General features: G+C 43.4%; 1 protein-coding gene across 3 annotated transcripts in view; it reads left to right on the forward strand.

The window, feature by feature from the left end:
* NTRK2 (neurotrophic receptor tyrosine kinase 2) overlaps nucleotides 1–15945 on the forward strand; it is a 331044-nt gene that overhangs the window by 254898 nt on the left and 60201 nt on the right. For all 3 annotated transcript variants that reach the window (XM_028506291.2, XM_028506288.2, XM_036021790.1), the window contains 2 exons: nucleotides 975–1147; nucleotides 7039–7273. In XM_028506291.2, the coding sequence (XP_028362092.1) occupies nucleotides 975–1147; nucleotides 7039–7273 (408 nt within the window). The remainder of the gene's footprint in view (nucleotides 1–974; nucleotides 1148–7038; nucleotides 7274–15945) is intronic.

Below are 15945 nucleotides of genomic sequence, written 5' to 3' on the forward strand. Positions count from 1 at the left end.
AGGCTTGGTGTCATTGGGGCAGCTACAGATGTTTCATAAGGTGGATGCATAAGTTTCCAGAGAGGCGTGTCAAGAATAAATCAAGCTGGACTGAGATGCAGGGGCACCAGTTCATTTAGGACATTGTGTTTTAAGCTTGACTTATCATATGCGACTTATTTCCCTATTTGGGTATGGGTGCCCAAGGCCAGGATTTGGGTCCATGTCTTTTTGATGCCACCATAGCTCTGGCTCAGTGACTGGCACAGGACAGGAGCTCAGCACATGTGCGTGGCATCAACAAATGCCAGCTTTGCCCTGCTATGACACCGTGGTGTCAGAGTGGTCTGAGCCAAGAACAAAAGGCTGGCGCGATCCTGGACATCTTCATCCTGGCACTGTAGCTGGCCTGCTAGCACGGATGTTTCCTGAGCCAGAAGTGTGTGTGTGGGTACCATTGGGAAAGACTTTTTAGAGTTTGCCAGATGAAACTGGCAAAATGACCCTTGTCAAAGCTGGAACATGGGTACATGAGAGCTTCTTAGGCTCTTCTCCCTACTGGATATTGCCGTAATATAAAGTTTTTAAAAGGTTATGTGAGCAGAGGTGAGGTGCACATTGCATCCTAAAAAGCACCACAGGCACCAAAATGGGAGACAAGTCCGTGGTAATAGCTGGGCCTAGACCAGGGCTAAAAGGGATGAAGACTCTAAAGCACTTGTGTCCATAACTTAATGAGGTAACATCTGTGCATGTGCTTTGAACTGTAAATCTCTGCATACCCATGAGAGACTTTTCCTCAGTTATTAATACAAACATTATTTTCTCAGAAATGAGGCCATTTTTTAATCTTTTGTGTAATTAGTGAGTTGAATTTCCTTCCCATCCAGGAACCTCAGGGCCCACCAAAGTAATTCCTTCTCCACGTAACCTCCCTTTGACATTCTTCATTTAACATATGCTGGTTTTCTCCCCTCTCTGCCCCTCATCACCAGACGCTGAAGGACGCTAGTGACAACGCACGCAAGGACTTCCACCGTGAGGCCGAGCTGCTGACCAACCTCCAGCATGAGCACATTGTCAAGTTCTATGGCGTCTGTGTGGAGGGCGACCCACTCATCATGGTCTTCGAGTACATGAAGCATGGGGACCTCAACAAGTTCCTCAGGTACAGTGTGGTGGGGAAGGGACGAGGCAGGAGGTGGGCTCAAGGTGGGAGCAGGCAGTCATGGCTCAGACAGCCTGAGTTAGAGCCTCCTAAGTCGTGTCTGGCCCTAACATGGTGTTTTCTTTCAAAGAGAGCTGCCGTTCAGCTTTGACAGATGAGCAAACATGCTGCCTGTGATTTCTTGATAGATGGTGTAATTGAAAAGAAATGGGAATGATGTTAGGGGCAGGTGATTACTTTGCAGCTGCCTTTGCCAGCCTCAGTTTCCTTTCATGCAAAGGGGGTGTGACACTATCCACATAAAGGCCTAGTGCCAGGACTATTGTGATGGGGGGTAATCAATAAATGTTGTCCCCACACCTTTCTTCTCTGCCTCATTTTCCTGGAACATTTAGTATACCTTCTGTGTTGTGGTAACACCCACACCTCTGTTCTCTTCTGTTTTTTGTGGGTGCTGAAGAGGGCTTTCCACTGAAATCGGTGCCAGTACCTTCATGCAGCCACAGGAAGATTCAGAAACTGTGCAGTCTAAGGAATAAGCTGATTGCTGAGAGAGCAGTGGAAGGGGAGGCTGTACTTCTGTGTTCAGAAAGTTGTCACATGGCTGTCTTGATCCCTTTCACCATCTCTAGTCTCGTGAATACCTGTGTACTTAGTTCTCCTTTGCCAGGATGGGCCCCATTTCTCCGCTTTGCCTCTGGCTGTGTGGGTGATGAAATGCCAGGTGAGATTAGGAACATGGAGCCAACTCATGGCGTTCAGAGACAGTCATCCTAATCATGTATTATCGAAGGGCAGCGAAAGTTTTCTGGTATGGGGATAGGAGAGTGGATGATGGTCGCTTTTGCATACCATCTTGTTGGACCTAATGTGAAAGGAGAAAAAGGGGCTGAATTTGGTTGAGGTCTAGCTGCTCATAGAAGAAACATTTTTTTCTTTGTTCCCATGCTCTGGGCTACTTCTTTAATTAAAAATGGTGCTTTCTCCAGACTGGAGCATAATAAATCCACATGTGCTCACCTGGACACAATTAAACAGTTCTGTGAGCTCAAACTGTGCACGTGTGTATAGCACGCACGTGTCTGTGTGTTGATTCTTTCATTTTCATCTCTATAACTTCTCCCTAGCTCCCCTTCCTGCCCTCCAGAGGCAGCCCACACCATGTTCTCAGCTGGCATCTTACGCAGGGCATGAAGCTTTTGGAAACCTGCTCTGCTCAGTTTCAGAACCTGCTGAACTCTGGGAACAAGAGGTTTTCCATGCCAAGGCTCAGGTTATTAGGTGCGATACTGTGCTGTGAATAGTGTATCCGAAGGGAAGCCAGCCCTTAAACTGCCATGAATGTGTTCCCACGTGTCGTTGGCACTGCCCTGTGAAGACAGATGCCCGCAGTTATCTCCCACCCTTTTTACTCCTCCAAAGGGCATCCGCTGAGTGCCAACGTGGTCAGGCCCTATGCTGGGCTAGCTGGGAAATGAAGAGTAAAACAAAGACCTTGCTTTCAACGAGATTCAAGTTTCTCCTCTAATCTTTCCAGAATTCCTATCTAATGAGGAGAACATAAACAAGGCTTTTTTTCAAGCAATAAGAACTAATATTTATTAAACCTTTCTAAGCATTTTAAGTGTTGTAATTTGCACAAACTTTATAAACTATTATTACCATCATTCTCATTTTACAGTTGAAGAAACTGAGTCACACAGCTAGTAAGTGACAGGGCTTGGATTCAAACCCACAGCCTCTGGCTGCAAAACCCATGGCTTTTCACCACCACCACCCTTCCCCTTGAGGTGGCTGCTAAAAAATTGGAAGGAAAGTACCATGCTATGGAATTTCACAGCCAGCACTGTGTGGCTAAGGGCCAACTATAACCCACATGGTGAGAGTACAAGCCAAGGAAGGGTGAGCAGCTTCCCTGGTCAGAAGACCGCTGAACCTCCCTGCTCTCCATGCCAGGGGGCAGATGGGGCTTTTTCCCTCTTAAAGCATGCTCTCCTGGAACAGATGAGACATGTTTTTCCCAAGAGCTGCAGGGTAACCTGGCGAGTGAAACAGAGGTCTGTTGTGTTAACGTTATTTATACTCTTCTTAAGAGCTTGCTTAGAAAATTTACCTGCCCTTTATTTACAGCAGGACTTTCTGTTCAAGGGAAGCGAGCAGGCGCCTGCCCCATCCTGCACATGGTTGTGCAGAGTGCAGAAGGCTTTGGAGGGCTGCCAGATTTCTGGAGCCTTCTGAGTGTGAGGCTAGAGGATGGGGTTTTGTGCAGAGATGGCCTTTGGCACTGACCTCTAACTTTTCCTTTTCCCTGGAGTTTTTGCAAGGGACAGGTTCTTAGAACAAATAGTCTAGGCTGTGGCTAATCAACAACTTATTTCACTCTTTGCACTAAACCTATGACATTTTCACTCGGCCTTGATTTTCTGGGTATTTCAGGATTTCCCATAGTTTATGTGCTCCCCTAGGTCCTTCTCCTGGTACTGAGGTCGCATAAGGTCTCTTGTGATGAGTGAAAACATTCTCACTTTCCCTGCCTCTTAGTGCTGGGAAGGGTTGGGCTTGAATGAACTTTAGTGAGGTGGATGATGGCCAGCCCTGTGGAAGCCCTAAGAATGTGGTCACAGGCCTATCACAGAAAAGAAATACCCTAAGGTGACGTTGTGTTCTCACATCACCTCTCCTCTTATTGTTCAAGGAAGCTCTTTGGTCCTGGCCGGGTAGATCAGTTGGTTAGAGCATTGTCCTGAAACACCAAGGTTGCAAGTTTTATCCCCAGCCAGGGCACATATAATGCACAAATGAATGCACAAATAAGTGGAACAAGAAATCAATGTCTCTCTTTCTCTTCTCCCCTTCCTCTTTCTCTCCTAAAATCTGTAAGTAAAAATCTTTAAAAATTCTTTTTTAAAGAGGATCTTTTTTTGCACAGCCTCTCTCCGCCTTTTTGAAAAAAAGATTTTATTTATTTTTTTAGAGAGAGGTGAAGGGAGGGAGAAAGAGAGGGAAACATTGATAGGAGAGAGAAATAGATCGGTTGCATCTTGCATGCCCCCAAATAGGGACCTAGTCAGCAACCCAGGCCTGTGCCCTGACTAGGAATAGAACCGGCAACCTTTCGCTTTGTGGGATGACGCCTAACTCACTGAGCCACACTAGTCAAGCCATTTTCTCTGACTTTTTTTAAAAAAAATTCATTAAATTTATTAGGTCACATTGGTTAATAAAATTATACAGGTTTCAAGTGTACAATTTGATAATACATCATCTGTATATTATATTGTGTATTTACCACTCAACATCAAACCTTCTTCCATCACTATATATTTGACCCCCTTCAGGGGTGTCAAACTCATATTCACTGGGGGCCACATCAGCTTCATGGTTGCCTTCAAATGGCCGAATGTAATTTTAGGACTGAATAAATGAAACTACGCCTTAACTAGGGGCAAGGACCTCGGCACTGCTGCTCTGCCGGGTAGAAACAAGGTGCCAGGACGGGTAAAACAAAGTGGAGGGCCGGATTCAGCCCATGGGCCTTGTGTTTGCCACCTGGGCTTTACATAAAAGTTAAAGAAGGTAAAAACATTTAAAAAAGAGAAGAACGTAGCTATGCAATTTGGAAGTGAACTCACAGCCTAAAGAGGGATAATTTGTGACAACAAAAACATCAAAGGGGAGGGGTAAAGGTCTCTTTGGCTTTTTGATGAAAGGTCACAAAAGCAGAGTTTCGATTGCTCCTCCCCTCATTGTGCTGAGGAAGATGCAGTCAGTATCTCCACTTTACAGATGAGGAACCAGGTCCAGAGAGGTTCTGGAGCTCACCTAAGGTCAAAGCTAGTGTGTCAGGACAGGATTCAAATTCAGTTCTGATACCCAAGAGCCTTGCCCACTGCACAGGAAGACTCTTTGCTCCAGCAAGAGGTTTTGAGCTGAAGAGATCCCAGAGGCATTTCCCTGTGTGATGCTTCCCAGTGTGGCAAGAGGAGGTTGGGAACTGTGTTTGAGTGGAAGTGAAATAAACGTGTTAGAATTTGCTTTGTGCAAAAACAGGAAGCTCCTCCCTAAGAACTGTCCAATCATATATTTAGAGATAGAAGGGACCTAACTGATCACAGCATAATATCCTCTTGCGTTTCTGATGGGGAAATCACACACTGGAAAAGTTAAAAGGTCCCCCCAGATCACCGTGCTGGACACCCCCAGCGACTGGGGAACTCACCACCTCCTTGCCCAGTGCTTGTTCTCTGAGAATAAAAGAACAAAAGAGCAGATGACAGTGTGTTTTGGAAATCAAGGAAAGGGGGAACCACTGCGGGCTGGAGCTGTCATGGACAGGGGTAAATGCCTGTGCTTGAGCTAACTCATCTCATGTGAGGGTGGGGCTGGCGGGGGTGGGGGTAGGGAGGGGCAACACTACTAGATGGGGGTTCTTGGAGAATTCTGCTTTCACATTTTCAAACACCCACACAGCTCTAGAATCGTGCAGGTGTAGTCACCACTTTAAAATTCATTTAAAATCCTCTGTATTTATGTTAAGTGCCTCAAAATTCATTTAAAATCTTCTGTATTTACCTTAAGTATTTGTAAAGAGATGTCATTAGCCCTGACTTTGAGAAGGAGAAGTCCTTTGACCCTGCTTTCTACTTCTTGCCCCACAGTGCCACCTCTGGCCTCCAGGAGCAGTGACATCAATCTTGGCTCACCCCTCAGGGTTCCAGAGTGGGGATGCAGGTCCTGACTGCTTATCCTAAGACTGGGACCGTCCCCTCCCTGGAATACCTATCATCAGTGTATACCTCCCTGGAATACCTTTCAACCGGTGTGCCACGAGAATTTCTAAAACATGCAATGCCTGACTATTTAGTCAGAGGTACTGACCTCTTTTCCTCTAGATTTTCAAATAAAAAAATGACAACAGCCAAACAAATACCCCATCTCGTGTGAATAAATCAAAATACCTAATTTTGGTCAGATTTACCAAAAATGTAATATATATTTTGGTGTGCTGCAGAATTTTAGTAATTAGTTTATGTGTGCCATGAAATGAAAAAGTTTGAAAATCACTGCCTTAAATCATTCCACAGCCGGGAAAAGGCTGGTGTGTAAGACAGGAGAGAGAGACGATATAAAAGATCACAATCTAATCCCCGCAAAGTCTAAAGAATAAAAGTTCCCCAGTAAAAGAATGAATGTGTTGTGATTCAAAGAAGCTCTCCTGCGTGGTGGCCAGTGCGTGAGCTGAGATTGGTAGGGGAGGGGTGGGCACAAGGAGATGGTATTTTTCACAGGAAATGAATGTCCAGGCCGCATGCCCTGGCATTCTGCTGAAATGCATTTGCAGGAGATGAGGGCAGTCTGGAAACCACAGAGCAGGTGGAATCCGGGAGACAGGAGATGCCAGCCCCGGCCCCGGTGGGGCACTCTGGAGCGGTCAGCCTGGGTGGCAGGTGCTCAGCTGCAGCATGTGGCCGGGAGGAGTGGGAGGGGTGGGCCTCAATGACCCATTGCTCTAGGGGAGCCAAACTCTCCTTAGTTTGGGTTTGTTGTCTGTTTTCTGTTTTCTGTTTTGCTTTAGCCACCTATTGCTTTTCAGGGTCAGGGGCTCTGGCAGTGCCTGACCCCCAGCATAATTCTGGAGCCCCTAAAACATGACCCTGTCTGTATGTTGGGGTGGGGACACCATTCAGGTCCACATGGAATTCCAGACTCTCTGGGAATTGAAGCCTGGGTGCTGTTGAAGTATAACCGCGAACGAGTGTCTTTTCCTCCTCTTCATGCCAAGCCGGGCAGCATCTTTTAGCACGAGCAGCTGGCGGGAGGGGCGGGGGGGACAAAGGGCCCCTCCAGGCCAAGAGCTCCAGCTCCAGCAACCTCTTCCTTGTCCTCCACAGGGCACACGGACCTGACGCCGTGCTGATGGCGGAGGGCAACCCGCCGACGGAGCTGACGCAGTCACAGATGCTGCACATCGCCCAGCAAATCGCAGCGGGCATGGTCTACCTGGCGTCTCAGCACTTCGTGCACCGAGACCTGGCCACCCGGAACTGCCTGGTCGGCGAGAACCTCCTGGTGAAAATCGGGGACTTCGGCATGTCCCGGGATGTTTACAGCACTGACTACTACAGGGTAAGTCGCTGTGCCCATGGTGAGCGGGGGGACCCCAGGGCCATGTTTCCCTGGGAGTCCCAGCTCGTATTGTTTGTTAGCGTTACACATAACAAATACCATGGACTAAGTGGCCTAAACAACAGACGTTTATGTCCAAGATTAAGGTGACTGCCACATTGGTTTATTCTAAGTTCTCTCCTTGACTTGGAGAGAGCACCTTCTCCCTGTGCCCTCACATGGATTTTCCTCTGTGCGTGCACAACCCTAGTGTCTCTCTGTGCGTCTAATTTCCTCTTCATATGCGAACACCAGTCAGACTGGAATACGGCCCACTCTAACAGCCTTGTTTTAATTTCATCACCTCTTTAAGGCCCAGTCTCCAAAGGCAGCCATATTCTGAGGAACTGGGAATTAAAACCCCAACACATACATCTGGGGAGAGCACAATTCAGTCCACAACACCTGTCCTGCTCTCCTCGTGGTTTCCCAGAGCGGTGTGTGATGTCTCCATGAGGAAAGTTCTCAGCCTGAGAATTCTACCTGGAAAATCTGAGGGCTTGGGGGAATTCCTAGAGGGCACGAAGTTAAAGGATTTTAAAGTGTGCACTTGTTCTGTGAAATTATGTCTGGAGCCTTTGTTTGGGGTCTGGCCTCAGGTGAACTCTTTACATAAATAATAGTACACCAGGCCTTGGAAGTTCCCACACAGGGCCATCTCGGTTGAAAGTGGATTAGCTGGTGGCCTTGGTGAAATGTGAGAAGTTCCATGCTGCCTGTTTCTGCAGAGCCCCACCTAGCCCACCTGGGGTTCCATCACTAAACACACTGAGGGATAGAGTTATCCACAATAATTCGGATCCACTGATTACCAGGAATTGGCCCCTTTGGCACGTTCTGTTTGTTAACTGAGGTCTTGGGACTCAGGTATGAGGCAGAAGGGACACACCTTTAAGTCACATTATTGAAAGCAAAGTTTCGTGTGGTAGCTACAACCTCAAACCGTCGGCTTGACTTTCTTGTTTTTCTGGAATTTCAAGGGGAGAAGAAAACAATAGGAAAGGAAAGGAATAAATGTGCCATATCTATATAGCCTAATGGGATAAAACATGTAACTTGACTAACTTTCTTATCAGGGTAGGCGTGGTGTTGAAAATGCCTCTCCTCACCTTTGCTCATCCCCTTGTGTTCTGTTTCTGAGGAGGAGCCTTCTCAGTCTGTTTCCTGTAGTTCTCACTGCGCCTCACTCACCTTCAATGACTCTGCACTGTAGCTGAGCCAACTTTGCTCCAACTAGTCTAAGACAGTGATTTTCAACTGGTGTGCCATAAAAAATTTTAAAACATGCATTACCTGACTATTTAGTCAGAGGCACTGACCCCTTTTTCCTTAGATTGTCAAATGAAAAATGACAACAGGCAACAAAAGTCATACATATTTTTTGTCAGATTGATAAAAAATATAATTTCTGGTGTCCTGCAGAATTTTAGTGATTAGTTTATGTGTGCCATAAGATGCAAAAGGTTGAAAATTTCTGGTCTAAAACAATGAATCCATTGCCTTGCTATATGTTCTTCTGCATACTGTTTTGTGGGGTTTTTTCTTTGTCACCTTCATAGGCATTGCCCACATTTTACATATCAAGGAGGAATGGAGACCAAATTGAAAAAGATTCTTTTTGGTTTATCTGTAGAAAACATGAGCATAGTCTCAACTTCAAGCATTCAACATAGAGCTTCAAAGTTCCTGTCCTTGGTCTAGAGATGACTAGTTTGTTCTAGTTATCTAAAGTGGGATGGTCCTTTATTATCAATGGATGCATCTCCTCTGTTCCCTCTACTTCCTTCGGGAAGGTGGGGGTGAGGGCATCTCTTTGTCTCAGGAGAAAAAGAAACACATGGTACTTCCCTAAGGGAAAGCTTTGCTGATCTTGATGAGCATCTAATGGAGAAACATGTGGCCTAAGCAACAGCTTTCTCTTTAGCAGTAAGTTAACCAAGGTCGCAGAGCGCCTGGCACAAAATAAGTGCCTAATAAATGTTTTCAGCCATATCATTATCCAAATCAATAAAGTTATGCTTCATTTCCAAAGCTAGGACTGAGCTAGGTGGAACCCAATGTCCTTTTCTACTATCTCTAAAACAATAATGCAAAGGAAAAAAGACTGAAACTCTCAACAATGTGAAAGTAAATTACTCCATTAAAACATTGGCAAAGGATTTAAGTAGAGATGTCTCCAAAGGAAATATACAAATGGCCAATAAGCACATGAAATGAAGCTCAATATCATTAGTCATTAGGGAAATGCAAATCAAAACCACAATGAGATACCACTTTATACCCACTGGGATGGCTGTAAGGAAAAAACAGACAAAACAAGTGCTGATGGGGATGTGGAGAAATTGGAACCATCCTAAGCTGCTGGTGCGAATGTAAAACGGTGCAGCTGCTTTGGAAAACAGTTTGGCAGTTCCTCGAAATGTTCAACAATGTATAACCCAGCAATTCCACTCCGAGGCATATACTCAAGAGAATTGAAATCGTATATTCACACAAAACCTTGTGCAAAATGAAATAGCAGCATTATTCATAATAGCTATAAAGTAAAAATAATACAAGTGTCTATCAACTGATGAATAAATGAAAATACCATAATTTATGCAGTGGAATATTATTTATTAATTAAAAGGAATAAGTACTGGTTCATGCTATAACCTGGATGAACCTTGAAAACATTATGGGAAATGAAAAAAGCCAGACACAATAGGTCACATATTATATGATTCTATCTATGAAAAATATCCAGAAAAGGCAAATCCATAGAGACAGAAAGAAGATTAGTAGCTGCCAGGGGCTGGGAGCAATGGAGAATGAGCATGACAGCTCCTAGATATGGAGTTTCTTTCAGGGGTGATGAAAATGTTCTAGAATTGTGTAGCAGTTGTTTGGTATATTTACAAATACACTGAAAACCATTGAATGTGTATGTTAAAATACTAAATATTATGGTATATAAATTATATCTCAATTTTGAAAATCTGAAAAAGACAATTCTAGCAAAATAACAACAGTAGATATACGGGGTTTATCCTGGTTGTTTACACATTATGAAAACATCTTGGCATCTACCTTATTTTATTATATGTTACAAAGAAACATATAATAAAGAAAACCCCCCACTTAGATGCCATATTTCTGAAGTACTTCCTTCTGATCGATTGGAAAAAAGAATGATTCCCAGTTTCTTATTTGTTCAATGTTCTTGGAGCTAGCCCAGTCATTAAGATGCCACATTTATTCCGACCCCTGCCCCATACCATGGTCACTGCTCAGGTGCCGCTGCAGGGTTTGTGGTGCTGTTCCTTTTGCTGGTTGTTGTTCCCACTGAGGAGGAGGAAAAACAACCAGACTTACGCTGGCCTCTGGGATAGGTGGGAAAAGCAGGTGAGGGATGTAAGACCTGGCAATGTGATAGTAGTTAGGAAAACCAAGAAATCAATGACTGTCACTTTGCCTTCTCTAAAATTTCAAAATCATGTTTCACCTTTTGGTTCCATGACAGTATTTATCATTATGGAACTCCTCTGCAGAATATTTGTTGCTTATTAAAACATCAAAAACGTATCAGTGGGGTCCATCCTGTTGAATTTGTGAGGCAGACAAGCAGATGCTGTTGCTCTGTGTTCGCCGGCGATTCCCAGAACACTCTTGGCTGTCACATCAGTTACCTACCTGTTGTACCATCCATAAGCTTGGTGTTAACCCCTCCCCGTCATGGCGCCTCTTCATCTTCTCTGTCACAGCAGCTGGGAAATGTGTTGACTTTACAGTTTGGGTTTCTCATTTGCAGGCACCTCTTATTTATTCTCCTTTGATCTTCTTTAAAAGCCTGCACCCTCCACAGTGACAGGATGCTGTAGATGATGTGACTTGTCATCACCTGTGTTAAATATCCTTTCCGCCATAGTAATGAGGGAGGATTTTTGTGTTAGCTAAGACTATCTTATATAGAAGGATGGCGATTGGACCTGGAGTCCATTTTATTGAGAAGTAACGTGTCCCTTATTTTTAAGCAAGAACCAGTCCCACTGGCAGCCCACGCTTTCTGCTTGTGGTGACTTATGAGCAGCCTTGTGGGGTGACCACGGCTCTGTGCCATTCAGGACAGGAGTGGTGGTGGCAGCTGTTTCTCCATCGGTGGCAAGGGGTGGGGAGGGAGCTGGAAGCACCAGGAAACGGCTGCCTCAAGCCTCCCACCCTGTTGCAGCTGAGCTAATTATATCTTCCCAATGAAGGAGGAAATCGGAACGCTACATTTGCATTGAAACCAGCCTGATATGGTGGGTCCAAAATTACTCTAGCATTTATGTTCTCTGAATTGTTTTAATTAGCAGCTCTGCAGTACTTGTCTTCTATTTTGCTTTTATTCCCTCCCACCACTGGCAAAACCTGACATTTAGGAAACATCTGAACCAGATTTCTATCACATTCTGCCTATCACAGACCTAGGATCTTGCTCTGCTTGGTCATTACTGTGCCACAGTGGATCCACTGAAGTTTTCCTAATGTGCACTTTGGTAGTTTTCACCATTTGGATCTAGCGTGTGCTGAAAATGAATGTGATCTGTCGGTGAATAGAGGGCCCTAAACCCTGAGATCCTAGCTTTTATGTGTTGTTCTCCTTTGGGCTCTATCGTTATGTTGGAGTGGTAAGAAATTCTGTTCTTTAATTCATCTTCCACTTCAGAGGAAAAGAAAAGGAAGTAGAATAGGCAGATTGATTTAGGGTAAATAATTAGCAAAGTAAATGAATATAACTTGACTAAACAAGGCCATGGTCAGAATCCTAAAATGTTAAAATAATATTAGCAACAAAGTCCAAAATTCATCTTTAGGTGCTCAATCCCAAGTTGTTAGCTGCAGAGAGAAAAGATGGCTTGTGCTCAAATCAGCTGATAGAACAAAAAATAAAAAGAACTGACTTGAACTTCAGAACTTTTCCTTGCCCACACTGGAGTGAGAGGAGTAATGAACTAGAAAATAAATTCCTAAACCACAGAGGAGAAGGGAAGGCTTAGATGTTTTAAGAACTGGACAAACACATAAGAAATAATCAAGGGTTAACTTTCATGCCTCAGTCTTTGAAAAGAATGTATTTTTAAGGAATATTTTCATGTAATGTGAACATTTCTAGATTATATGGGTAGGTAGTCAGATTAGATAGATAAATAGGTAGATAGATAGATAGATAGATAGATAAACATTTACACATTCCACAAATGTTTTCAGTGTGTGGTTGTGTAAAATACCAATATCATTTCCTCTGTGAGGAGTATAATTGCACCTCCCTGGAGAATGACTGCTAATTCCTAAGAGGCAATTCTAGCTTCACCTGCTCCCTTCACTCACTCTACAAGCAGAGTAACTGCTCACAAATCTGAGGTCTCTCAATACTTTATATAAACCAGCATTATAGCATAGAGCATGTTGCATCATGGAAATTTGTTTATATATATATGTTTCCCACTAATAAGAGTGCAGAGAGATGATAAGTCATATATCTTTGTATCAGTACACACTGGCTATACCAGGTGGTCAATCAATGACTATTGAACAGGATGCACATCAGGAAAAGCCTTTATGAGTGAGTCTTTTTAGCCCTATAGATAAATAGAGAAGACACTCAGATTACAGGTGTGCCTGGTTCTGAGAGTAGGAGCACTGACCTCAGGAAGCAAAGCTAGGGATATAGAGATGTCCTTATCTCAGACGATTTCTTTTCAATGGTGAGCTCAAAGCTAAAACTTATTTGCGTTTATACTATAGTGGAAAAACTTCCTTCGGTATACTCTGCCTAGAACCTTTAAAAACCAGGCAGTGTTCAGCTTAAGAGGAGACAACACACTCCCTTCCCAAAAGAGGAATGACCTCTATGCCATTAACTCTCTTTGCATGTATTGTTTCCTTATTTTCCCTCTTAATGCACAATACTTACACAATGACTCTTAACTTTCACATGAGCAATTATAGAGCTTTCTGTTTGCAGTCATTTGATTAAACTGGTCCCAGAAACATAAGGGGTTATTATTTTATGAAATTATCTTTAATTTATGTCCTGTACAACACTTAGAGAGAGCACAGCTTAGAGGAACCTGTCTGCCAGAGAGAAATCAGAACATTGAGTTCAGGCTAATTCTGTATTAAGCTAGATTTGCATAAATTGTTTCAGGATTCTAAATTGGCTTAGTTTGCACTCAAGTCTTTCTAAGAACCCTTTACATATGCTTTTGGGAGTTGCAACAGTGTGGATGATTGTCCTTTCATTCACTCATTCATTCATTTATTCAGCACACATTTATGAAACAGTTCCTAAGTGCTAGATGCTGTACTCGATACTGAAGGAATCCAGATAAAAAAGACACATGGGCTGTGACTTGAAGGAGTTTTCAGACATGTGACGATGTGATAAATACAGTAATAGAGTTAAGTACTGGCAACTCTGAAGAGGAAGTCACCAGTCTACTTTGGTAAATCAGAGCAGGGCTCACAGAAAGAAGACACTGGAGCTGGTATTTAAGATACAAACACTAAATTGTTCTATTGGCAAGAAGGCTCCAGGCCAGGAAGGAAGAGAGACATTCTTGGCATAGGAGGTAGCATTTGAAAAGAGATGGCAGTGTAAACATCACAGAGTGTGCGGCCAGGGAGTGGGGGCTCCTTCGCATACATCTAAGGTAACAAAGTAGGCTATTTAGGCTATTATCAGATTTCACCAGTGCCTGCTTGCCATGCCAAAGACTTTGGACTTGGTCCTTTTGGCAGTGGGAAGCCACTGAGTGTTTTTATGCCAGAAAGTGACATGTCAGATTGCATTATGTCAGCTTATGAAAGTAGATCCAGCCAACAGATTCCCAGATCCCCCTTCCCGTGCATATTTGATTGGCCTAGAGCAGTGTCTCTTCAAACTGGGCCTATGAACTGTCAGTAGGTGTTCGCCAAAAAAAGAGATCTGTGATCACTAGGTAAACAACAATTTCCTTGCTGCAGAACTCCTCAGTCTTTATTTCCTTGCTGTGTGGACTTTCAAGAAGAGCTGTAGAAAGTGACTGAGGCCAGCAGAAAAGATTTTGCCTGGAGAACCTTTGCCCAGGTCCCTGGTCCTATCCATTTCCCAACCAGTGAAGACTGTTAGCTGGAGATGGGATGAATCCCTCGTGTTTTTTCAGTCTTCCCAGTCCCTTATTCCTGAAGTCAATAGCCCATCCATTTTGTACATAGAAGTGCTACATGCAGAAATTAAGTACATGTTTAAGTGCACTGGAAAGGATGGTAGGATGTAGACCATCGGCTTGGAGGGGCCAGAAGGATTCTGATTTCTTAAAGTACTGAGACATATTTTCAGTATGGACTTTCTCCATTTTCTATCCAATTTTTAAGGCAGTCAGGCCTCAGCTTCTCATGCTGGTGACATTTCATACTTTTGCAGTACTCAGACCAGAGTCCCTTATACAAGGAAGGTAGCAACAAAGGGTTAGCTGATGTATAGAGAAAAGAGCGTCAGACTGGGGTCTTAGAGGCAAAGTTTCAAATCTTTGATTTGCCTTTTCTAATCATATGATTTGATCAGATAAGAATGCATTTAACCAAAGGTAGAAATATGCTACTAGTGGTGGCCTAGGAAGATAAGGAGTTGATTTCATTCTTTTGACAAGAAGTTCACAGGTGGGCAGTTTCTGATTGGTGCAGAGGCTTCCCAATGTGAGAGCTATGGCGTGGCACTTCACATTTTCTTGGGTTTTTCCTCATGGCTACAAGATGGCTGTAGAAACTCCAAGCATATTAAAACTGCAGTTGGAGGAGGAAGGAGGCAAGGCAGCTGCAGGGAGCATGTAGTTTCTCCCTGTACATCTTCTTATTAGGGAGTAAATTTTTCTCAGAATGTCTTCTCTGCAAAAACTCCTCTGTGAACCTCACTGGCCACAAGTATGTCAAGACTAAGGGCTAAACTCACTTGCATAGATCAATGGCTTGTTACCAAAAACTAGACAAACTAGGGTTCTACCACAGGGATGGGGAGAAAGAAAGTGAAAGCAAATAGCTTTAGGGAAAGAAAATTATGTTATATTCACCTTATGTACCATCATAGCCTCTGTTTCCTTATTTGCAGTGAGCTCCTGCCTTCAAAGTTTGTTGAAGACAATAAATTAAAGTGGGACATAATCACTGCTTTTTGTTCCTCTGTATGCAATGCTTCTTTTTTCACAGACATCTTAAAAATTATCTCTTTATTACTGGTCTTGAGCAATTTGATTATATACGATTTGGTATACTTTTATTCCTATTTCTTGTGCTTGGATTTCTTAGATTTGTGGGTTTATAAATGGTCATCAGTTTGAATTTTTTTGATCATTATTGTTCAACATTCCTTCTGTTCCCTCTACCTGCCCACTAGGGACTCCAATTTCACTTATATTAAGCTTTTAAAGCTATCTCATGACTCATTGAGCTCTTTTTATGATTTTTGGAGTCTCTTCCCTTTGTGTTTCATTCTGGATAGTTTCTACCACTCTGTCTTCAACTTCTTTTATCCTTTCTTCTGCAATGTGTAGTTTTTTATTATTTCTATCCAGTTTATTTTTCATCTTACACATTGTCATTTTCATTTTTAGAAGTTCAACATAGAACTTTTTAAA

This window comes from Phyllostomus discolor, chromosome 3 (assembly GCF_004126475.2).
Source record: "Phyllostomus discolor isolate MPI-MPIP mPhyDis1 chromosome 3, mPhyDis1.pri.v3, whole genome shotgun sequence".
Classification (NCBI taxonomy): domain Eukaryota; kingdom Metazoa; phylum Chordata; class Mammalia; order Chiroptera; family Phyllostomidae; genus Phyllostomus; species Phyllostomus discolor.